General features: G+C 37.6%; 1 protein-coding gene across 2 annotated transcripts in view; it reads left to right on the top strand.

Moving 5' to 3' along the window:
• The window catches only part of LOC149185131 (P-loop containing nucleoside triphosphate hydrolases superfamily protein), a 358,944-nt gene extending 356,223 nt beyond the window's left edge, over positions 1-2,721 (top strand). Inside the window, exons 14-15 of one of the 2 annotated variants that reach the window (XM_089417775.1) lie at positions 2,098-2,191; positions 2,488-2,721. In XM_089417775.1, coding sequence (XP_089273901.1) covers positions 2,098-2,190 — 93 coding nt within the window. In that variant the 3' untranslated portion in view covers position 2,191; positions 2,488-2,721. The remainder of the gene's footprint in view (positions 1-2,097; positions 2,192-2,487) is intronic. The other variant, XM_089417774.1, reaches the window with a different exon arrangement.
• The last annotated feature ends 21,888 nt before the right edge of the window (positions 2,722-24,609 follow it).

Below are 24,609 nucleotides of genomic sequence, written 5' to 3'. Positions count from 1 at the left end.
TTAGGAGGTGATTTTTTGAGAGCAAGTTGGTAGGTAACTGCGTTGGTGAGTCCTCTAAGTGCCCTCCAAATTTGAGGCAATTCCTGTGGCTAGTTTGAGAGAAATCTCAAGCCCTAGCTCTGAAACCGTTTCTATCCTTCACCTATCTTAATTAGTGGCATTTCTAGGGTCATTTGCTCTTGAAAACTCGTTGGAGTTAATCATTCTTTGACCCCTATCATCCTTGCTTGACCTAGGCATCTTATTGTCTTTGAAATTTCATAAACCCTAGGCCTTGCTTGGATCCCCTTAGGTCTCTCTTGTGGTCCCAAAACCCTCGCATGATTGTTATCTTACATAACCTTAAGAGAGGTCTTTCCCATTCCCTAGGAAGCATTGACTTAGGTGTATCTCCTCTATTGAGTATCCCTTTCACCTAGGTCTAGGCCTCCTCTTAAGCCTTTCTTGGAGAGCCATTATCTTGCTCTCGAAGTAATCAAGCCATTATCTGAGCCTCTCCTTTGAATGGGCTTTGGAAATCACTTGGTACCTTTTCATTGATCCTATCATCCTCGTGGTTTCCTTTATACCAGGACTCCTCCCATCAGTGAAAGTCCATAAAGAGTAGGGGACACTGACTGAGGTGACAGTGGGTCTTTGTCCCATTGTTGTCATTTGGTCTAGTAGTTGTCCCTTAGGTACCCCTCCTAGGACCCCTGCTAGATTGTGTGGCAACAGACTAAACAGGGTTGTCTTAGATGTTGTGTAAGTGCTAGAAAAATGCTGCAAAGCATGCTCTAAAACAATCTCCATAAATTGCTGAAAAAATAAGCACAAATGAAGTTCTAAGTACATTTCTGTCCCAAATTAAATCCATGACCAAGTTGAGTCTCTGAGTATGAGCGAGCCAACTTGGCAGATCCAGACAGATATGACCCTGGGTCTAGGTGAGTCTGCAGAACTGGCAGGGTCTGACCCGGTCTATATGGTTCCAGTCTGACTCAACCTGTGTTTAGAACTACATCAAATCAAACTTCTAATTCCATTCAAACCTCATCGGCTTTAGTAACTATGGCTGAGTGTTTCTCTTTCCTGTTTTGCTACTCTCTTCTGTAAAATCTGAAATCTGTCCTCTATTTCATGAGGTTTTTCCTCATTTTCAAGTTTTAAGGCTTGTATTTTTACATGTAGGTTTCTGTAGTCCACTTTTTCCTTTTTCTCCTTTTTTAAGTTTTATACGAACACAGAAAAACATCAGAAACCACTGCAAAATTTTGAAAACAGTTGGGAAACCACTCAAGCAGTTTCCAAAGGTTTCTGGAAACTGTCAAACCATTTTTGACATTTGTTGGACATTAATAGACTTATCTTATCTTACATTCCAGAAACGTTTCTAGGGAGGTTTCTAAGTTCCTGAAACATTTGCAATATGAGAAACGCATTCCAGACCTACTGAAAACAGTTACCAGGATACACTGGGTAGTAGATATCGTTGCTAAAGCCCTCCAGTATAAGTTTTAATTACATTGTAATCAATAAATACATGCAGGTGTTTTTTTAGTCGATAAAGCAATGTGGGAGTGTTGAATGACAGCCTAGTATCAATGGTCCTGTGTCATTAGTTAGAAAAGCAGGTAAAAGATTGGTAGATTCATGGGCAGCTCAGGCGTTCTTGTCCATTAGTAACCTCTCAAGAAGACGTGATGAAGAATGACATGTAATAAGTAGATGAGAGAATTATAAAAATGAGTTAATGAGAGCTTTATAAAAATAATTTAATGTCTTTTCTCCATCCCTTCTGTGGTTTCATTTATTGTTTTGAAATATGCTCAACTTTAATAGGAATTACAAGTTGCAGCAGTTCAAGGGTTTACCTGATTAGTTTGCAAGCTTATAGAATTTTTATCAAAGCAAATTACATGCTAAATTGTTAAAGCTATGTCAAGATGATGTTTAGAGAAGGTAGATTTAGTTAGGACTTACGCACTCTTCGTTGTATGGTTTGAGCTTTTATATATGGATGAAATTTTGGAAGCTGTTAGAGAAGGTAGATCAATTAATATTTCTGCACCTTTGTTGTATACTTAGCTTTTCTTTATTGATAATATTTTGAAACAGGGCATGACTGTAGTTAATATCTCTGCGACAACTTTTCCTCAAACGTTGGATTGGTTACACAATCATCTTTTACAGGTATACAAAATTTGTTGAGGTACGTTTTCCCTAGAAATGTGTTCTGAAAAGTATCAAGACAACTAGACTCCAGAATGAAGGTGTAAGCATTTTTAAACTGTACGACCTTGCAATTATATGCATGTTGATATTTATTCCAAGGGCTTTTAAAAATATACAATATAAATACTGGCAAATCATTTTTACCAGTACTTCTACGATTGTAAAGAGAGGTTGTTTGTTTTGATTTGATGCTATCTATAGCTTCTAGAATTGGTCTCTTTTTATTCAATTATGCAACTGAAGTGCCTCTCATTTTCTCTTGATGCTTTGCAGTGCATCGAACAGGGTTGCTCGCAATCAAATACAGAAGATGGTTCTTGATAAATTTTGTGTGTGAGAGAGAGAGAGAAATAGATAGAAAAAGAAACAGAACTATACCATGCTTGTAGATTTGGTGAATAATGGAATAAGGCTCTAGGCTGCAGAAAGACCTATTTGCCTTGTGATGAATATTTCAATATGGATCTTTTCAATAAATGATTAATAGATGTAGTCAAACATTCTCCATCATGTATTTGTTGAATTTTTGTAGCTATGGCCGGTCTTCATAGTGATATATTGATGTATTTTCTCATGTAAAGCATGTTCTTCATGCTCATAAGAAAATCAAATTTTGTATTTATCAAAAGAACAAAAATAAAAATAAAAATTTGAAATTGGTTTTGGCTCCCAAGTGTTCAAGTCAGCCCTCCCTCTCCTACAAGTCGACTCAGCTAGCATTGACACCCATTCAACCTCATGAGTGGCTATAAATAAATTATTCATCCTCCTCAAGGCACAACTTGTCTGAGCATGAGCAAGATAGTTTTCAGCATACGAATCAAGTTTAGGAGCAAATCGAAGGTGAAGACTTCTCTTGGAATAGAAAATTTTTCTTTGTGATCTATATCTGCTCTAGAAGGACGAAACTTTTGTGGCTTGTACCCTATGGATGAGGTCAAATTCTGTGGCATATAATTTTGTGGTTTGTTTCTATGAGAGGTCCGAATTTTGTGATATATTACCTGTGCAAGGTGGAACCTTTTAGTTTTTGTTGCATCGAACAAGTGTTCTAGTCTCCATTTATGTCAGAGAAGCTAAGAAACACAAGATCCCCAAAACCCAGAAAATGTGTCGAGGGAAAACAACTAGAGTTCAATTAAGTTAATTTATCAATAATTAATAATTGCCTAAGTCTAACTTACAAAAATTGATTAATTAACAACAATTGATTGAGGAAGATCAAGAAAGCTCTAGAAACTCACATCGATTGAGTTTGAGATGATCTTAGCCATTGTTAATGATTTAATCATGGTCATTGGTGATCCAACGAGAGACTATAAGAGAAAATCGATGAGGATGGAGAAAGACTCATTGGAGATACACTAGAGCACATCAAGTAAGAGGGAGAGTGAGGTTCTTGGGCAGATCGAGTTATCCGGTGCAGTGTAATTTATTCGTTATATGTCATAGCAAATAAACTGCTAATTAATTACTTAGAAGAGTAAATTTCCAGTTGCCGCAATTTAAGGAAATTTCACATGGTATCAAAGCATTGAAGATCAAATCAGAGGCTTGGTAGTGAGAAAGAGAAATTTTGTAGTTTTAGAGGGAGAATTGAACCGAATTTCTCAGATCTTCGCAGGCCACCAGGAAGTGCGAATTTCCAGAGGCAGCGGGTTCGATTTCTAGATCTAGGTTGGAGGAAAATTCGATCAGCCTCAAGAGTAGAGTTTTGCAGGCAATGGATTTGTTGGATAGAGGGTTCTAGTGAGCAGACTAGTCATTTTGTTGAGCAAATGTGGGCACAGTTTGTTTGCAGCAGCAGATCAATGTTGGGTGGAAGAGAAAAGCACACAGAGAAAGCAATTTCCAGAAATTCCCAGAGGGTTTCTAGATCTAGATTCAGGAGGAAATACATCATTTCCAGTTGCAATAGGCCGTAGAAGTTTTGCTAGTCATCCATTGCGAGCTTCAGGAGCTACAAATCGTGTGCCAGATTCCAGAGAAGGACTTTCAGAGGGTTGAGTGAGTTTCCTAGTTGAGGTAGCAGACAGTGCGAGAGGCAGAGAAGGACATTCTTAGACATATCTGCACATTCCTAAGGGAGTGCGAATAGCAGAAGAAAGGTCGAGCAAGGAAGAGAGGATATTTCTAGTTTTATTCTCCATTTATTTGAATTTCACATTTTTTTTGCAGCTTTCCAAAGATGGTCGTACGAGATTTCCAGAAATGGCCACGCGAGTTAGCCAAAATACAGATCTGGAGAACAGATCGCCTTCTAGTTGTCGGAGACAGGTACCTGAGGAAGAGCGAGTTGCAAAGTGAAGAAGAGTCCCGACCAGGGACAGAGCTTGAAAGGAGATAGTGGGGCTCTAGATCCAGGAGGAGTATGAGATTCTAGTGCGCTGAATGGGCAGGATCCAACGCAGATGCAACGAAGAGATCAGTTCCAATAGTTGCAACAGGATAATTACCCTTGCTATAGGGGCCAACAGTATCAGAGTAGTAGTGTCAGCAAGATGCAGTCATAGACGGTAGCAAAGCTGGTTGCAATCAATACTTGAGAGACAATGGCAGAACTAGTTGCAGTGACACAAGCAATGTGAATTGACCGGTTGCAAAAAAGCAAGGCACAGTTCCAGCTAAAACAGGTTTCCAACATTCCTGACAAGAAGGGAGGTCGAGTTTTCCACCAAATGAAGTCGAGAGAGGCAGTGTGAATTGGCCAGTTGCAAAGAGAAAGGCACAATTCTAGCCGGAGGCAGTGACCAGGTCCATGTTGTACACGCTACAGATCGTGTACCAATGCTAGAAGGTGATTCGAAGGAAGAGCGAGTAGCTTCAGTGAGCAACAGGAGGTAGAGTTTCTGCTGAAAGGGGTTTCCGGAGACAAGATTGATTTTCCCGCAGCAGAACTATGCAGTCCATTTGGCATGCAGGTAGGAGTGCAAGTTGCAGAAGAGAGGCTTTGTTGGAAGAAAATACGAAAAGAGAGATTTCCCAGTGGGAGATCGAGACTCTGAGGGAGTAGCCCTATGGAAGCTCATCACTTCATATTTTGAGAGCTTAGTACATCATAACACATAGTTGCAGTGGTTGCCGAAACGTAGTGGTAGCGTAGAAGCATCAACAGTGTGAGAGGAGGACAGTAGATCAGTTCTCAGTGGCAGTAGTTGCAGCAGCAACAATAGTATGAGATCAGATGCACTGCAGGCAGTGTTGGCAGCAGTGCAAGGAGGCACAACGCAATGTCAACAACAACGCAAATGCAAGATTGTTCAGCTACAGGGTTAGTAGATGAATCAAAGTATGTGCAATATTGATGGACAATGAGAGCTAGTTGTATCACAGTTGTCAGACATCAGCAACATGAGGGGATGTTATGAGAGAACATCTTCCTCGCTAAGAGGGAATGTTAGTTTTTGTAGCATTGGACATGTGTTCTAGTCTCGATTTATGTTAGAGAAACTAGAAACAAAAGATCTCCAAAACCCAAATTTTTTTTAGGAGAAAACACATAAAGATAGTTCAATTAAGTTAATTGATCAATAATAAAAAAACATCTAAGTTTAACTTAGGAAAATTGATTAATTAACAACAATTAATTGAGCAAGATCGAGAAAGCTCTAGGAACTCACACATATTGAGTTTGAGATGATTTTAGTCATTGATAACAATTTAATGATGGTCATTGGTGATCCAATGAGAGATTATAAGAGCAGATCGATGGGGATGGAGAAAGACACATTGGAGATACACTTCAGCACATCAAGCAAGAGGGAGAGCAAGCTCCTTTGGCAGATTGAGCTATCCAGTGCAATGTGATTTATTCGTTATTTGTTGTAGCAAATAAATTGCTAATTAATTAGTTAGAAGAATAAATTTCCAGTTGCTGCAATTTGTGACAGAGATTTTGAACTTGTGGTTGATGTTTGTGAGAAAGGGTCGAATGTTTTTGAGGCAAAACTTCTATGTTCAGTTTGAGGAGTGATGACTTGGACACTTGGTGAATGTTGGTTTGTTTGATCATAATCTTTGACTTTGATATCTCATTGAATTGGTTCTCTAAGGAAAGAAGTTGTTGGGTTTTTACCCCAAGTGGGTTTTCCTAGGGTAAGTAGTGTTGATATTGTGTAATGTGATCTCTGCTTTCTTACTCTTGTATGATTGATCTTCTGAAGTATCATTTCTTGATGAAAAAGTAGTAATAGCTAAGATGATTCTATATATAATCACAAGTAATTATCAGTGTTTAGAAATCAGGATATTGCCCTAGAATTTTTTTATCATGGTATCAAAGCTTTGGTGGAGGAAGAAAGTTGAAGATCACATCTTATTGAATCCCTCTCTCTCTCTCAAGGAAGAAATCTTCTATCTCTATGTTCAAAGGTTTTGAGCAAATGGTTCCTTCTTGCAAAGAAGGAAACAAACTTGAAGGAGAATCAAGCTTCAAGGCATGGAAGAAGAGGATTGATCTTGTCCTAAAGCATGTTGAAAATTGGCAGCTCGAGGATAAATTTCCTTATCTAAAATCTCATTTCTGACAATTTTGGAGTGACTTTCTAAAAATAGAAAGTCATGTCTAGCATCTCAAGTATGGCTTTCTCATCTAGCTTGCGAAGTCTATACCCTCTTTAGTGGTGAAGATGGTCACTTTGCAGTTGTCAGAGCCATAGTCTCTGCAGCACCGAAGGCATCGGGTGGTTAGATTTCTAGGGGAGGTATTGTTAATATAGTCATTGCTATCTTTCCTTGGGCTTCTCTCCACAACTTACTCTAGGGATTGGTTTCAAAATAACTAAGGGAAAGGGTTCACCTAGTTAGGAATTTTAATCTAAAATAAACCAATATCTCATGCAATTAGTTTTTTAGGTGTCACATTTCATATAAGATAGTGAAGCATCCTAAGGCAACAATTGTTCATTTGGTGGCTTGGTAAATAATTCACATCAAGCAGGTATTTTGACTCCATTTAACACTGGTCTTTCAAGATAATCTAATCTAATAATTGAACTTGCTAAATTAACTGATTTGGTAGGCCATTCAGTTGTGTCATCCAGACTTGTAGGTTTCGAGTACATCTAGTTAGGCATTTTAATCTAAAATAAACCAAGATCTCGCATTTCACTTTGTTTTTTTAGGTGTTACATTTCATGTAGGATATTGAAGCATTCTAAGTCGGCAATTGTTCATCTAGTGGCTTGGTAGATAATTCACATCAAGCAAGTATTTTGACTCCATTTAAGGCATTGGTCTTTCAAGATAATCTAACTTAATCATTGAACTTACTAAATTAACCGAGTTTCTAGGCCATTCAGTTGTGTCTCTCGGACTTGTTGGTTTCCAATGTGTCTTTTCATCTTCACATCTCATAGAGACTACCCCCCATAGCCTGTTGTTGAGAGACAGCTAGAACGGTGAGGTTAGGGATTAGAGTGACAACCCTCGACCTGATTGTTGATGAATCTTGCTTATACAATTTGAGCGACAACATGTCTTACAAAAGTTTGTATATATGCATAATGGTTATGGCACAGTATTACTAGCACAATGAAGCAAGATATATATATATATATATATATATATATATATTCACAGGTGTCGAGCAATTTATCATTATGATCTATTGTGATATAATTTTTGAATCGAGTTGTTTTCCATATAGCCACAACATGGGAACTTTAATAACTTGGGGTTACAGTTATGTGACATCGAAAATATATATAAAACAAAAAAAAATCCAAGGCAATACCTATATAGACACACAAGGTGTCAGACGTATCCCCCAAGCCTGCAAGCAAAGTCATGTGTAGTCCAATTTGCATACATAGTCATATGTCTTCGATATCATTTGTGTTTATTGCATTGGTCAGCAAGATATATATATATATATGTGTGTGTGTGTGTGTGTGTGTGTGTGTGTGTGTATGTGTGTATGTATGTAAGATGTATCCCCCAAGCTTGCAGGCAAAGTCATGTGTAGTCCAATTTGCATACATAGTCATATGTCTTCGATATCATTTGTGTTATTTGCATTGCCTGGTAAGGTATATATATATATATATATATATTTACAGGTGTCGAGCAATTTATCAATATGATCTATTGTGATATAATATTTGAATCGAGTTGTTTTCCATATAGCCACGACATGGGAACTTTAATAACTCAGGGTTACAGTTATGTGACATCGAAAATATATATAAAACAAAACAAAAAAATCCAAGGTAATACCTATATAGACACACAAGGTGTTGGACGTATCCTCCAAGCCTGCAAGCAAAGTCATGTGTAGTCCAATTTGCATACATAGTCATATGTATTCAATATCATTTGTGTTATTTGCATTGCTTGGCAAGGTTATATATGTTATTAGAGGTTCAACTAAGACGATCCCATTCACATAGCAATTTCATACAAAGAGGACTCATTCTCATCGTTGATGCAACACCATCACGAACACATAAGTTAATATCCTCGATCTCATAGTTAATAATAGTTATTGAGGCTAGGCGATAGTATCCAAGCTATTAAGTTTGGCAAAACATTCTTCAAAGTGACATAACTTTCACATTCAATTTGATGTCATACTCGGTCTTTTCAATTTAATTCCCTGACAACAATTGCCACCTTTGATTATGCCTCAACCAAATTGGACCTTCCTTCACATGAACTATTCCACTTGTCATGCGACTATTACCGCTTTCATCCTACTCTCTCAGTGACCTATCTCTCCACGATAGAAAAACCTAGTTAGTTTTCATTTGTTTTATTTCCACCGTTGATATCCATCTAAGGTGGTGATGATTTGGCATACTCTGCATTAGTTTGGAGTTATAGAGGTGATCTCCACGTACAATTAAGTTACTACAATGATCGTTGTCGAACTTCAATCCATTACTTGTCAAATACTCCTCGTTTTCCTTCAGACTCCCCACTCTCTCCCAATTCACCATGACTCCAAACATTGGAGCGAGAACTAGAGAGTAAGGAGAAACACCAAGAAAAGGTACCACAATGATCTCCGCCAAGAAATTGGAGCTCAAAACCACCTACCATGGGATTATTAAGCATTGAGGCAAAGGTATGGTTTTCCTTTACACTTTCAAATGAATGTACAAAAGTTTTCCTGATTGTTATAATGTCGAATGCATGGCAAATCCCTATTTTTACCTGGAATCCATGTTTTTATGTTCGACTCTTGGATGCACCTCTTTATCCATGAGATGATGGTCTGTGTCTCGACAACCAGAGATAGTTCCCTTATTCTCAATCACAACATGTCTATGTTAACAACCTCTCTATTCTTTGTAGCCCTTATGCTCTTTAATGGTTAATTGAACTCTAGTTCCACTCGAGTATTTAAGACTTCTTAGGTTTGTAACTTGAATAAAAATCCATCCCACATTAGAAAACCATTGACGTTGATTGCTTGTTATTTACTTGTGATATATCTTTGTTTCGACACTTATATTCTGACAACCAATGGCTCTCTCTCTCTCTCTCTCTCTCTCTCTCTCTCTCTCTATATATATATATATATATGGGTTTGTCTCGCCTGGGGCCTCGAAATCCCCCAGGGTGTTAAACTTTCCATTGCCCTATGTTGTTACAATCACTTTAGTCCAATTCTTATCTTTAATTAGAAATATTTAAACAAATTTTAGTCTTCCAATGATCAATAACAATTGTAGATAGAACAATAAATGCAATGAACAATAAGAGACACTAGATTTGGTCAAATACCAAGGAAAAACCCCACAAGGTTGAAAACCCTTTCAAATTTTTCTTTTTATTAGATTGTCATAAAGTGTTCAACAAAGAGAGAGTACAATGTTCCAATTCATCAATCACAAGCCTATCTAGCAAAAACCAATCATACAATATCCAAGAGATGAACCTAGCAACACACTGATCAGACTGAAAGTCTCGGGCCTATAATTAATGATCAAGATCTGCGATCAGTTGTTATCAAAACCCTAGGTCACGACTGCATGGAGACAGTCAACATGCGAGTGGCTACAACTCTTTAACCACACGAAGAACCTCATATGTGTGTGACTACAGTTGAGATTTCCCTATTCCAACCCTGCGACCCTAGATTAAAAAACCCTAATCCACACATGTGAGCTTGAACCCTACAATTTTAGACTTGTACGAACCAATTCTGTGAACCTACCTCAAACTTGTGTGAGCCAATCCAAAGAAGAGAGAAGATGTTTGATATTGTTGTCCAAATGAGAGAATTTGTCCCTGAGATTCCCAATTAACACTCCCTCTCAGCTAGGGAGAAATTACCAACTGCAACATATGTTCTATCTCAAACATCAATGTTCGACTTCGCTCACCTCTGCTCAACTCTACTCATCTTTGATGAGCACTCTCGAATCTAAAAGAAAAAAATTAAATCATAGGGGAGCTCAAGCTACCACCCTCTATCTAATGACAATAGGCGAGATACAACTTACCAGCAAGGATCACAACCATCATGTTGTTCAATGACAAGAAGTGAGATATGACTTGCTATGAGAGATAAGGATCACATCCACCCTATCATCCAAAGACAATGGGCGAGATACATCTACCTACAAGGACCACATCCACATTAGAGAAATTTTGAGGTCTAAAATGGGCCTCAAAACAAAAATGTACAACCAAAGTCAACTTTATAAAAACCAATAGTATTCAAGATAATGATGTCAACTATTTTTTCAACTTATCTCCTTATACTTTTACTCAAATTTCGAGCAAGAGCACTCATTGAATGCAAAATTTAATTCCTCATCCAAGGAGTACCCACGTTTCATACTTTCAGTGGACCCTACTACACGAAAAATGAGAAATACATGAAAAACGTTATTGCAATCATGTTTTTTTTTGTGTGTATTTATCATTTTTCGAGTAGCAAGGTCCATTGAAAGTATGCAACATGGGTACTCCTCGGATAAAGAATTAAAATTATGCTTCCAATGAGTGCTTCTGCTCAAAATTTGAGTAAAAACTGTAGGGAGATAAGTTGAAAATATGAGTTGAAAAAATAGATTTTTATTTTTTCCCTCTAAAATTTGATAATGTAATCTAATCTTATTTTATTAATTCTGCTATTATTTTATAATATTTATTAGGAGGCCCATTTTAGACCTCAAAATTTCTCTAATATCTTGTTGCTTAGTCAACAGGGGAGATACAACTTGCCATATAGGGTAGACATCACAACCATCCCAATGTTTTTTGATCTTCCCATGTTGACCCTCAAAAGTCAAGTGGTATAACACCTTCATCCTTTATACTTGACCGAGATACCACTTGCTATGCAAGGGTCACACCATTTCAAGTCATCTCAACCCATTGACCAGATGGGGAGGCAATCCCAATAAGCCCTACTTGTGGGTAGGATGCATATTGGGGTATAGTTTGCTAATCATGATAGGGGAACATACCCAACTTGTCATAAATGACAAGGATCACGCACACCCTATGATGATAATAGGTGATATACCACTTACCACAAGGGTAAGGATCACAACCATCCTATTGTCCAGAGATACTTCAAACCCGAGAGCCACCAATGCTCCATTCCTTGGGAGCTCAAAAAAGGGGGAAGAGTTATGCTTAGCGTTCTCGACCAATCGGGACCCTTATTTGGGAGGGTCACATCCATTAGTCCAAGTTGCTCTCTGAAGAACAAAAACTTCCCTTTCAGCGAAGCCTTAGTGAATATATATGCAATATGTTCGTCTTTTAATATGTGATAGAGTCTCACGGCTCCTCTTTGTACCATGTCTCGAATGTAGTGGTATATGATCTTGATATGCTTGGACTTGGCATGAAATACGAGATTCTATGCCAATCAGATCCCACTCTTATTATCATAAATATCATTATCGTGTCTAGGATTTGCTCAAACAACTCTCAAAATAGCTTCCTCAACCAAACTGCCTCACAACTAACCATGTTAGAATCAATATAATTTGCCTTTGTCATATTCAAAGCCACTGACTTTTGTTTCATGCTCATCCAAGATACCAGGATTGATCCCAAGCTAAAGCAACACCCATATGTGCTCTTCTTTTTAATAACGTTTCCAGCCCAATCTGCATCAGTGTATCCATGCAGTCTCACATCTCCGAAAGTATATCTCAAACCAATATTGATCATCCCATGGAAATATATCAATGTGTTTGGAAACAACCCAATGTGCATGAAGGGTCTCAATGATAAATTGACTCAAAGTGTTCACTATAGAGCATGTATCCGGATGGGTGTTTACAAGGAACATTAGTACCCCAATCAATTGTCAATACTTAGAAGGATTCGTCAATTCAGGTACAACAACATCTCCACATAACTTCTTGAAATTTATCTCCATCGAGGTATCCAAGGATTTGCATTCCATCATTCCAAATCTCTCTAATAACTTCATGACATATTTTCCTTTAGAAATGAAAATCTCTCCACGTCTTTGCCAAACTTTTAATCCCAGAAAATAATGCATCATGCCAATATCCTTCATCTCGAACTCATAGGTCAGCGCGCTCTTACACTCGATCATCAGAGGCTCATGACCTGTCAAGAATAGATCGTCTAACATATAAAACCAAAATCAACGCCGCTTCTTGTGAATCTAAGCTTCATCGGGTAACTATGAATGTAGGCATACCAAGCTTGAGGAGCTTGCTTCAAACCATATAATGTTTTCTTCAACTTGCAAACATGAGTCTTCTTGTCCTTTACTTCAAATCCCTAAGGTTGCTCAACATATACTTCTTCCTGTAGCATGCCATGAAGAAATGTCGTATTTACATCCATCTGGTGAAGGGTCCATCCTTGACTAGCAGCAAGGGAAACAATTGATCTAATAGTGGTGTAGCAAGAAACAAGCAAAGATGTCATCATAATCTTCTCCCTCTTTCTGGGAGAATCCTCTAGCCACGAACCTTGCCTTGTACTTTTCAATGCTTCCATCAGCTCCATGTTTGATCTTGTACAACCATTTTGAGGTCACGACAGACTTTCCTTTAGGTCTCGAAACAATATCTCATACATTATTCTTCATAATGGATTCATATTCTTCGGCCATAGCTCCCTTCCAAACTTGTTCTTTCAATGCTTCCTCAAATGTGGAGGGCTTAACCTAGATCATAATGCTCATCGCTACAACATATCCATTATATCGACACAACCTTTTTCTTTCTCTAAATGTTCTTTTAGTAGGAACAAATCTCTCAGCATCCTATAAAGTATCACGGAGGCATAATGGTCTCTTCCTAGCAGGGGGATCACTTGGGGGAGAATCCAAGGGATACATAAGCTCCATGGGATCATCAACAATGTCCTTCTTTGGTTTCAGCATAAAAGGACCTTCTAATATATCCATATCATCATCTTTCTTCTTCTTCTTCGGAGGAAGGTCTCAAGCTTTTCCACGAGAAACATCTTCATCCAAGGTCACATCCCTGCTAAACTTGATCTTCCTTTGGTCAAATATATATATATATATATATTCTAAATTCTTTAGAATTTTCACAATACCCCACAAACGTACCTTTCTTTTTGGTGGCTTCTAACTTGTTCCTCTTATCCTTCGACACATGAAAGTATACAGGACAACCGAATACTCTAAGATAACCAATGTCAGGCTTTACACCGATGAGCATTTCTTCGAGAGTCTTGTTATCCAAGGCTTGATGAGGGGCCATGTTTTGTCCATAGACCGTTGTATTTGTTGCTTCTCCTCAAAGGAACTTTGGTAATTTTTTATCATGCAACATGCCTCGGATAGCTTCCACAATCTACTTGTTCTTTCTTTCAACCACTCCATTTTGCTCGAGATTGTAGGGTATAATCATTTCCTTTTTAGTATCTTACTTCTTGCATAAGTCAAAGAACTCATTTGAAATGTACTCTCCACCGTTAATCGAACCTTAAGACCTTAATTTTTTTTCCATGTTTGATTTTCTAGCAGCTCCTTGAAGTCTTTGAACATATCAAAAGCCTTGTCCTTGTGCTTCAAATAGTAAATCCATGTTTTCCTGGAGAAGTCATCAATGGATATGATGTAATAGAGATGGCCGCTAGGAGAATTCCATGGCATGGATCCACAAAGATAAGAATGAACAAGTTGAATAATACCATTCGTCTTAGTCCTGCTAAAGGGGAATGCCCCCCTTGTCTTCTTTCCACTGGCGCATCCTGGAAAAATTCCATCATGACCTACTTGAATATCAAGCATCCCAGAGACTAACTTCTTCAACTTTGGTAGGGCATCATAATGTAGATGTGTTAATGTGTGGTGCCATAACTCACTTTGGTGATTGGTGTGTGGTGCCATAACTCACTTTGGTGATTGGTGTCGTGGACCATTTCCAGTAGAGGTATCCCATTAACTCTATAGAGTCCTTCAACTCTAGATCCCAATGTGAAAGCATCCCTCATGCAAGATTCCTTAGGCCAAGTGAGGACTTTTCCCTTTATGAAAGCTACTCTCATGCCCTTGTCTTCCAAAGCAGAAATAGATACCAGGTTCTTCTTTAGTTCTAGAACATACATTACATCATGAAGAAGGATGGATTCCCTAGAGTACAAATCAAATTTGACAAAGCCAAAATCCTTTACTAGATATGTCGAGTTATCCCCAAGAATGATCTTCAAACTTGTCTCCCTCTCATCTAGATTTTAGAGGACTTTCTTATATCTAGAGAAGTGTTTTAAAGCCCCACTATCTACCAACCATCATGTGAATTGGGAGGAGAACTAGAAAGTGTGGAAATAAGAATATATTCATATTGACTTGCAGTTGTATTATTTTCATACTTGGAATTTCTTGCTCTCTTTTGACGATGATAGCTTCCTTCTCGATCTATCAAGTGTATCTCTTCTTCTATCATCTTGCCTTCTTCTATCATTACTTCTTCTTTTATCATTGTTTCTTCTTCTATCATTGAACTTGCTATTGTTGAAGCCATGATAGTTGTTGTACCTTGATCTTGGAGCATTCCTATTATCCCGACAATCTTGAGCATAGTGGCCAAACTTGTGACAATTGTAGCGTTCAATCTTTGAAATATATTTATCTCTCCTCATTATCCTATTGGAATCCCTAGGTGCTGGTGCAAACTTCCTTTTATTAGATGGACCTCATATACCTTCCTTTTCTTACCTTCAGCAGAAAACGCAGAAGGCTCTCCAACTTCATGCTTTTGAATTTTCCCTCTATCAATCATCCTAGTCTCCTTTGGAGTGAATTTACGAACGAGTTCATCAAATGACAAGAATACATTATTGTTTTTGCATGGGTATTTCCACAGTCAATAAATTGTTGTTGATGAAGACTTCTAGAGAACGGTGTATTATGATCATGGATTTTCGCAATGTTTCAGGTGAACCCTTCACCCATCTTCAAGGGCCCTATTAGGTACATATTCAAGCCCCTGAAGATGGGTGAAGGGTTCACCTGAAACGTTGGGAAAATCCACGATCATAACACACAGTTCTCCATAAGTCTTCATCAACAACAATGCATTTTTGTTGCTTAGAGTAGTAATGAAGGTCTCCCAAATAGGAGGAAGATCTCAAAGAGTGACCAATACCAATTCCCTATTAGATACTTGTTCACTTGCAGCGTGCAATTGATCCCGTAAATGGGATACCTTCATGATATAGGATTTCACAGATTCTCCCTTGTTCATCTTTATCTCTTTGAGTTGATCTTTCAAAGAGAGGATGTGATTCAAGTTGTTGACCTCATACATCCCGACCATCTTGTCCTATGTTATGCAACCAAATCACAAAACAAAACAAAAGATATATCAACGACTTGAAAATTATCCTCTTTGAGAGGGAAAGCTCCTTTACATCACATAAATGAACAATTCTTGGATGATACAAATGACAAAACCTCCTTGGTATATATAGGAGTCTAAGGGGTCACAATATAATCAAAGTCTACATAACAATAATAATGTAAAGACACAACAATAACAATAGGGGATTACACTAACAATAACAATAAAGGGGTTACACTAGTATTATCGGGACCTAACATGCCCCACTCCTTCAAAAAAAGTGTTGTCCTTGACGCTTGAGTCGTTATGGATGCTTTTGTATTAAATTTTCATCCTCCCATGTGGAATCTTCAGCAGGTAAGTTTTTCCACTTAATGAGATACTTTGAAATTGATCGATTTTGTAGTGGTCAGGTTCTTGTTTCCGTGACTGCTTCAGACTCTAATATGATTTTTCCTTGTTCGTCAAGTTCTGGCCATATTGTTTGAGCTGGGAGCTTGTCATCGATAACCTTCTTTAAGCATGAAACATGGAAAACTAGGTGTACTTGGGAAGATGCGGGCAACTCCAATTTGTATGCCATAGTACCGATATTTTGCAACACCCTATAAGGACCATAATACTTGGGTGATAATTTATTATCCTTCTTAGCTTGCTTAAGGGACATTTATTTCTATGGTTGTAGTAGTAAAAATACTCAGTTGTCTACATCAAAACTTATTTCACTGCAGTGTTGATATGTTTGTTATTTCATTTGATTATGCGCCAAAGTGAGGTTATCCTTTAAGAGCTGGAGAACTTGTTGTTGATGGTTGATGTGATCTTCCATTACTTGAGCCTTAGAATTTTCTCTTAAAGATGACGTGATGGATAGTGGATGATATCCATAAAGTGCCATAAATGGTGTCATTTTTGTTGCAGTATGGAAGGAAGTGTTATACCACCATTCAACGAAAGGTAACCACTTGATCCATTATGTTTGTTTATCATATACAAAACAACGAAGATGTTTTTCCAAACATTTGTTCACTATCTTAGTTTGTCTGTCAGATTGATGATGATAAGATGAGCTATGAGCTAATTGAGTACCAAGACAAGAAAACAATTTCGTCCAAAAATTTCCAATGAAAATTGGATCTTTGTCACTTACAATAATTTTTGGTTTTCCATGTAGCCTTTGAATTGTTTCCATAAATGCAGTAGCAACTGTACTGGATTTAAAAGGATGAGATAATGTACAAAAGCATGCATACTTGGTAATTCTATCAACTACCACCGTGATGACACTTTTTCCTTCAGACTTGAGTAAACTTGTGATAAAATCCATTGAGACCTCCTCACAACGCTGATTTGGAATGGCTAAAGGTTGTAACATCCCCGAGGTCTTAATTGTCTCAACTTTATTTTGTTGGCAAACAAAACATTCTGCCACAAACTTCTGAATATCAGATTTAGGTCATCCCAAAAAAATTCCTTCTTGACCGAGTGATAACTTTTTAAATATCCCGAGTGCCCTTCTAAGTGGGAGATGTGCAATTCCAAAAGAATATTTTGTTTGAGTTGGGAATTCTTACAAAGATATAAGTGATTTTTGTATCATAATGAATCATTTTTCCAGATAAATGTATCAGATGTACGGGTATTTTGCTGCAACTTTTCAATGAGCGTCCACACCTCTTGTTTATTATTCCATTCATCCCTTGCTTCTCTTATCCAACCAAGTTGGATAATAGAAATGGCACAAAGCAATGCTTCCACATCCTCATCCTTTCTTGAGAGTGCATTTGCAACAACATTTTGCTTCCATTTTTTGTAGATGATTTCAAAGTCATAACCCAACATCTTTGTGACCCATTTTTTCTATTCTTCTAAAGATAATCTTTGTTCCAAAAAGTATTTAAGACTATCATGATCTGTTTTTACCTTAAAGTGTTTTTACCTTAAAGTGTGTTCCCATTAGGTAAGGTCGTCATTGCTTTAGTGCATGTAGTATTGCAAACATTTCCTTCTCATATATAGGTTTGTGTAAATACTTTCTCTTGATTGGATGACTTTCAAAAGCAATGGGTCTTCCTTCTTGCATTAAAACAACACCAATTCCATTTCCCGAGGCATCACATTCCACAATAAAGGTTTTTGTGAAGTCTGGTGTAGTTAAGACCGATGTTTGGCACATTGCCTCTTGAAGATGTTCAAAGGCCTTAGTTGCTTCTAGAGTCCAAGAAAATGCATTTTTCTTCAGTAATGTTGTTAGAGGCATTGTTATTCTTCCATAATTCTTAACAAACTTGCGATAATACCCTATTAACCCAAGAAATCCTCGAAGATGCTTTAGGGTTGTGGGATTTTCCATTCCTTAATGGATTTAATTTTTTTAGGGTATACCTTAACAGCCTCATGAGATACAATATAACCCAAATATTCCACCTCTTGTACTCCAAAGAAACATTTGGAGGTTTTTTCATATAATTGTTTCTCCTTTAATAGTTTGAGCACCATGTCAACATGTTGAACATGATCTTTCTAAGACTTGTAGATTAGTATATCATCAAAAAATACTAACACAGATTTTCTAAGGAGGAGTTTGAAAATGGAACTCATAAAACCTTGAAATGTGGCAGTTGCATTTTGTGAGGCCAAAAGGCATGACCAAAAATTCATAATGACCTTCATGAGTTTTGAACATTGTTTTTGAAATGTATTCAGTGTTCATTCTAATTTGATGATATCCTGAACGAAGATCCATCTTGGTGAAGTAAATATCTCCATGTAATTCATCCAACAATTCATCAATGACAGAAATGGGAAATTTATCTATAATAGTAAGCTTGTTGAGCTCCCTACAATATGGACACATACAACATGATCCATCCTTCTTATGCACCAATACTACTGGAGTAGAGAAAGAAATTTGACTAGGTTGAATTATACCGGCCTCTAGCATTTCTGCAACCATATGTTCAATTTCACTCTTTTGGGCATAGGGATATATGCAAGGCCTAATGTTTGGAAGAACACTTCCTAGAATCAAGTGAATAGCATGATCACAATCACGAATAGGTGGGAGGCCTTTGGGAGTCTCAAATACCTTGGAATGATTGTCTAAGACTTTTTGGATATCTGGAAAAATAGATGATTTCGATGTTTGAACCTCAAGCGAGCATAATTGTACATTTACGCCCCGTTGTTCTTTCTTCAAAAGCTTTGTCATGCTTGTTGAAAAGTGTAACTAGGTTCGGTCTTCATAATGACATGTAATTATGATTTTATGTAATGAGATGTAAAAAAGAAAAATAAAACTATTGTATTGACTTACTTCATGGGTTTCATGAGCAAGAGATTTTGTTTTTGAGTCAAGACTCCCATTGAGAGTCTTTAGGAATTATTTGTCATCTAGTCATAAAATGATAGTCATTGTCATATAATGAAGTCATGTTACACTTTGTAAAAGGTCAAACTTACCTATGTAAAGTATCCTCCAAGGCCTTGTCACTTATTCTTTTCAAGTTGACCTACAATGATGGAAGAACTTGCTAGAAGAAGGTGGCCTCACTACTTGTCATCATGTCGTCCTTAGGGTCATGAGTTGATGTGTATGAGTAGCCTCACTCGACCTCACTTAGAGGCAAGCAACTCGAAAATAATTTTGTCCAGGAGAAGTATGAAGAAGAGGTCAATTAAAAGTGCGAAGAAGAGGCTCCAAGCAGAAGTGCGAAGAAGGGATAACAAATGAAGGATACTTCTGGGCATAATGAAGGAGAGTTTCCTCTGGGTCAATGAAGGAGAGTTTTTTCTAGGTTAGCGAAGGAGAGATTCTTCTAGGTTAGCGAAGGAGAGTTTCTTTTGGGGTCAGTGAAGGAGAGTTTCTTCTTGGTCCTCAAAAGAAAAAGAAGAACATGGCTAAGGTAAGATGTTATGGATGTCAGGAACTTGGGCACTATAGAAGAGAATGTCCTAAATGCAATAAGGACTAGAGGGATAGGGAAGAATCCCACATTACTAAGGAAGTGAAAGAACCTGAGACAAAGAAGCTTAAGAAGGAAGAAGTAAAATATCTCTACTGTGACTGAGATGGTCTTCTTCACTAGAAGGTACTTTTCACTTGTAATTTATAGATAGGAAGTAGTGTATATAAGATAGGATGCATCTGATTAGAAAATAGCATCGTGAAAGAAGCATTAGAAGAAAGAGATCTTGATATGGGAAATAGAAAGAATGTATGGAATACATTATATTGGTTACAAAGAATAAGAACTCTTGGAAACCTCATTGAGATCTCAAGTGATAATTATAAAAAGAAGAGGAGGTCATCATCAACTGGGATCATCATACAATAGTCAATAAGGAAACATCTAGTGGGTAAGGATATGGAAGATCCTCAAGTTTCTCCGATGGAATCCTCATCAAAGGATTCACCGATCTAGAAAGAAAGGAAGTGTTTCATCAGGAATTCCAACTCATGGGATTCAAGGGATGATGATATGATGACATAATAATGAAGCAGGATAAAACTCATTTGTTCAAGGGAAGCTGCTACAGGAAGTTTGGATGACCCAAAGGAAAGATGAGGTGTGTATGCTTACATAGATTATTATGAAAGTCATGTAATATGGTTGTAGATAATATGGATCACTATTTCCATCTTGGGAAACATGATCAAATAAAAAAGGATCTCCTCCCCCGAAAGATTGCAGAAAAGCATAAGTCACACTAGATGAAATCAACATAATATGTTCTCATAAGAATCATGAGGGAGGTTACTACAATTAAGAAACTTTGATTGGAAGCTCCTGTGAATGAAGTCTATGAAAAAAAAGGAAGGGATCGTAAAATGTGCAACAAAGGTAAAAGGAATTCGATGTCCGAAATCCAAGACGATTTGACTAGAATATCTCTTGGAAATATATGAAGACTCTGATGGAAGTCGGAAAAATATAGAAACCCTTGACAATGGATATATGTGGGAAATGTGTCAACATGCATGAATGATGTTGATACCTACAGGAAGATGTCATGATCAGAGACCATCACAAAGGTAATTTTGATTTAAGTGTTCATTTTGTATTTTTGAACTAATATATGGATGGGCTTATGTAGGACTTCCCAAAGGAAGATATGTGGATGACTTCTAAGAAGACCATATAGAAGGATGTAATATCCTTCTGAAAACATGGATAAGTGACAAGTGAGATGGAAAAATTGATGAATCACTTTCTGATGAAAGGAATGAGGACATGACTGACTCATGAACGAAAGTGATGGATGGTATGTGCCCTATGAAGAAGTCCCAAAGATGAAGACTCCATAGTGAAGAATAAATTCATGACATCAAAGGAAGGAGCTCTTCAAGAAGTTGTTTGTTTCATGATCTCCACATGAGGAGTTGTTGTAGGTCCCTAGTTAAGAGGGAGCCTGAAAAGAAGTTTCTTACTTGGAAGAAACTTGGAAATTCCCAAGAGGGAGCTTAGGTACACTCCTTTTGTAGGAATGAGTACATTCATTTATTGGAATATGTCCTCCCTATCTGGGAGGGAGCGATAGACACATCATTCTGGTCTTCACTTGGAAAGGCATAATGGAGGATTGGGTAATTATTTGGCATTCAATACTCTTTGAGGATGAGATAGGGCATCCAATAAAAGAGTAGTCATGGAGAACCGATATTCTTTGAGGGTTGGGGAATCCAAGATAAGAATAGTCCTCATGGAACACACCCTAAGTACTCGGGTAGGGGATTTTCCGAGAGAGACAATGATGAGAGTGTTTATAAATCATTTGTCTCACCAGCGTTGAGCTCAGATCTTGTGGAGAGATGGAGTTGTTAGTCAAGGCCTTGCTATGTAACAATGTTGGTTGATATAATGCTATACAAATGAGTTACCAATCCAAAATTCTTCTTATACGAAATTCTTCAGATTGAGAATGACCAAGTACCATTATGAATACCTCCCTAGTTAAGAGGGAGTGTTGAAAAGTGTAACTAGGTTTGGTCTATAATGACATGCAATTGTGATTTTATGTAATGAGATATAAAGAAGAAAAATAAAATTATTGTATTGACTTGCTTCATGGGTTTCATGAGCAAGATATTTTGTTTCTTATTCAAGACTCCCATTGAGAGTCTTTAGGAATTATTTGTCATCTAGTCATAAAATGATAGTCATTGTCTTGTAATGAAGTCATGTTACACTTTTTAAAAGGTCAAACTTATCTATGTAAAGTATCCTCCAAGACCTTGTCACTTATCCTCTTCAAGTCGAGCTACAATGATGGAAGAACTTGCTAGAAGAATTCGGCCTCACTACTTGTCATCATGTCGTCCTAAGGGTCATGAGTTGATGTGTATAAGTAGCCTCACTCGGCCTCACTTAGAGGCAAGCAACTCGACAAGCATTTGGTCAAGCGGAAGTACGAAGAAGAGATCAAGTAAAAGTGCAAAGAAGAGGCTCCAAGTAGAAGTGCGAAGAAGGGATAACAAATGAAGGATTCTTCTGGGCATAACGGAGGAGAGTTTATTTTGGGTTAGCAAAGGAGAGTTTCTTTTGGTTCAGCGAAGGAGAGATTCTTTTGGGTTAGCGAAGGATAATTTCTTTTGGGGTCAATGAAGGATAAGTTTCTTCTGGAGTAGTGAAGGAAGGGCTCTTCTAGGGTACTTGTTTTGGGTGACCGAGCTAGAGACTAGAGACCTAGTTCCTCTAGAAGTCGAGAAGCAGTGTGAAGGATAGAGACTGAGTTTCTCTAGAGGAAGCCAAGAAGAGCAGTTCGATATCAAGAAGAAATTAGAGGAAGGGAAGAGGCAGAGCATCAAGGTTAGTGACAAGGTTCTTGGGAGGATACTAGAGTCAAGAGTCTTTGTCATGGTCTTGGTACTCATCAATTTAAGATCTAGAAGAAGAATTTTGATTGAGTTTTCCTCTCAAGAGGTGAGAGGTTTTGGCCCTGGCTGGCAAGCCTGTTACTATGTCACTTGACTTTTATTGTGGATATTGGTAATTGTCTTGATGAAAAGAACACAATAATAACATAACAAAGAAAATACTATAATCTAAGAAGTAAAAGTATATCAGAATAAATTATCAAGCAGAGAAATCTTTTAACTATTCATACCCTAGATTTATCAACAATGCCATTAGAGTTGATTATCTTGTTGGAAATACTAAGAGGGGGGGTGAATCAGTATTCCTTTTCAATTGTTACTTATACCAGTTAAATTGATTAAAATTAGAACACAAAATAAGCAATAGGAATAAATTCTTTTATTAATATAATCTTTATAATGAATCAAGTACAATATATAGGGCTCCAAGCCTTGATGAAGACACCGATCTTTAATTTCCTAGGCTCCAACATGTTTCCAAGCACCAACTTGGTCTTTTGTGAGGCTCCAACCTCTAAGGCTCCGACCCTATCTTGTCAAGGCACCAACCTTGGATTTAGGAGCACCACTTCCAAGGACACCAATTCTTCCAATTCTAAGGCACCAACCCCAAGGGCTCTGACCCTATCTTTTCAAGGCACCAACCTTGGATTTAGGAGCACAAACTCCAAGGACACCAATCATTCCAATTTTGAGGCACCAACCCCAAGGGCTCCGACCCTCTGTTATATATTGTCTAAATATGTTTGGTAGTAATTCTCTGTTCCCAAAATCTTCTTCACTGAATTCTGTCTATTTACAACTTCACTACTACATCAATGACAACCTGTCTTCATATGAAGGAGTCTTCACAACTCTTCATATTGCCCCAACAGTCTGAAAAGTTACCTCATGATGATTTCAGATAGGCATCATGATCTCCAATAATGTCTCCAAGATTTGTTGAAGATTTCCAACAAGATATTTGCGCTAAGCCTCAATGTATGTACAAAAGAAATTCTTTGTTTTCAAGCCTTTGTTCTTATTGTCGCAGTGACTGCTTTATGAGTGATTTTCGCGGTATCTTACTTCCAAGGAACAAACTCACAAATACTTGAACGTTGGTGTTGTCTACTACTCCCTTTCAACTGATGAATGATGAAATCTTACTTCGTTGGTTCAAGGTCATACAAATCTTCACAAAAAAAATTGTTCTTCAAGTTGCGGTCTGTACCTCTTCTAATTCATCACAGGTCCGAGCCTTCCAAAGACTAACCCAATCAACAGAATTTCTTGACCTTCGGCTTCCTTCTTTCCTGCTGAACCTTCGACGTCCTTCCTTCCCGCTCGACCTTCAACTTTCTTTGTTTCTTCAAGTTCAAGAGTTGTGAATTGTTACTTCTTCTATATGTTAGATGCACAAAATCAATTGCCTGAAGTGAAGCGGTTCAACTTGTATATATATGAGTTTTACCAATAACCAAATGACATGTTCATTGGGAGGAGAGGTTGACTTATGAGTTTGCACATTAAAAGATTTTATCGGAGAGGCCCTTTTTTAATATTCATCCAAGGCTATACCCACATGGAGGTCCCACATTAATCTCAATAGCAATCGCAACCGCAACATTGTCACATTAATCACAATCACAACATTCATGAAAATCAGAGTTATTCCTTTAATCTTGCAATCACAATTTTCGGAGGTTTGCACATAACATAGTGATTCCCCTACTGCCCATGGAGTGGATGCGATATGATATTAAGAAGTTG

This window comes from Pinus tabuliformis, chromosome 3_2 (assembly GCF_031772625.1).
Source record: "Pinus tabuliformis cultivar Carrire ecotype Pingquan chromosome 3_2, CPIR1, whole genome shotgun sequence".
Taxonomy (NCBI): Eukaryota; Viridiplantae; Streptophyta; class Pinopsida; order Pinales; family Pinaceae; genus Pinus; species Pinus tabuliformis.
This window is presented reverse-complemented; position numbering and strand designations above follow the sequence as displayed.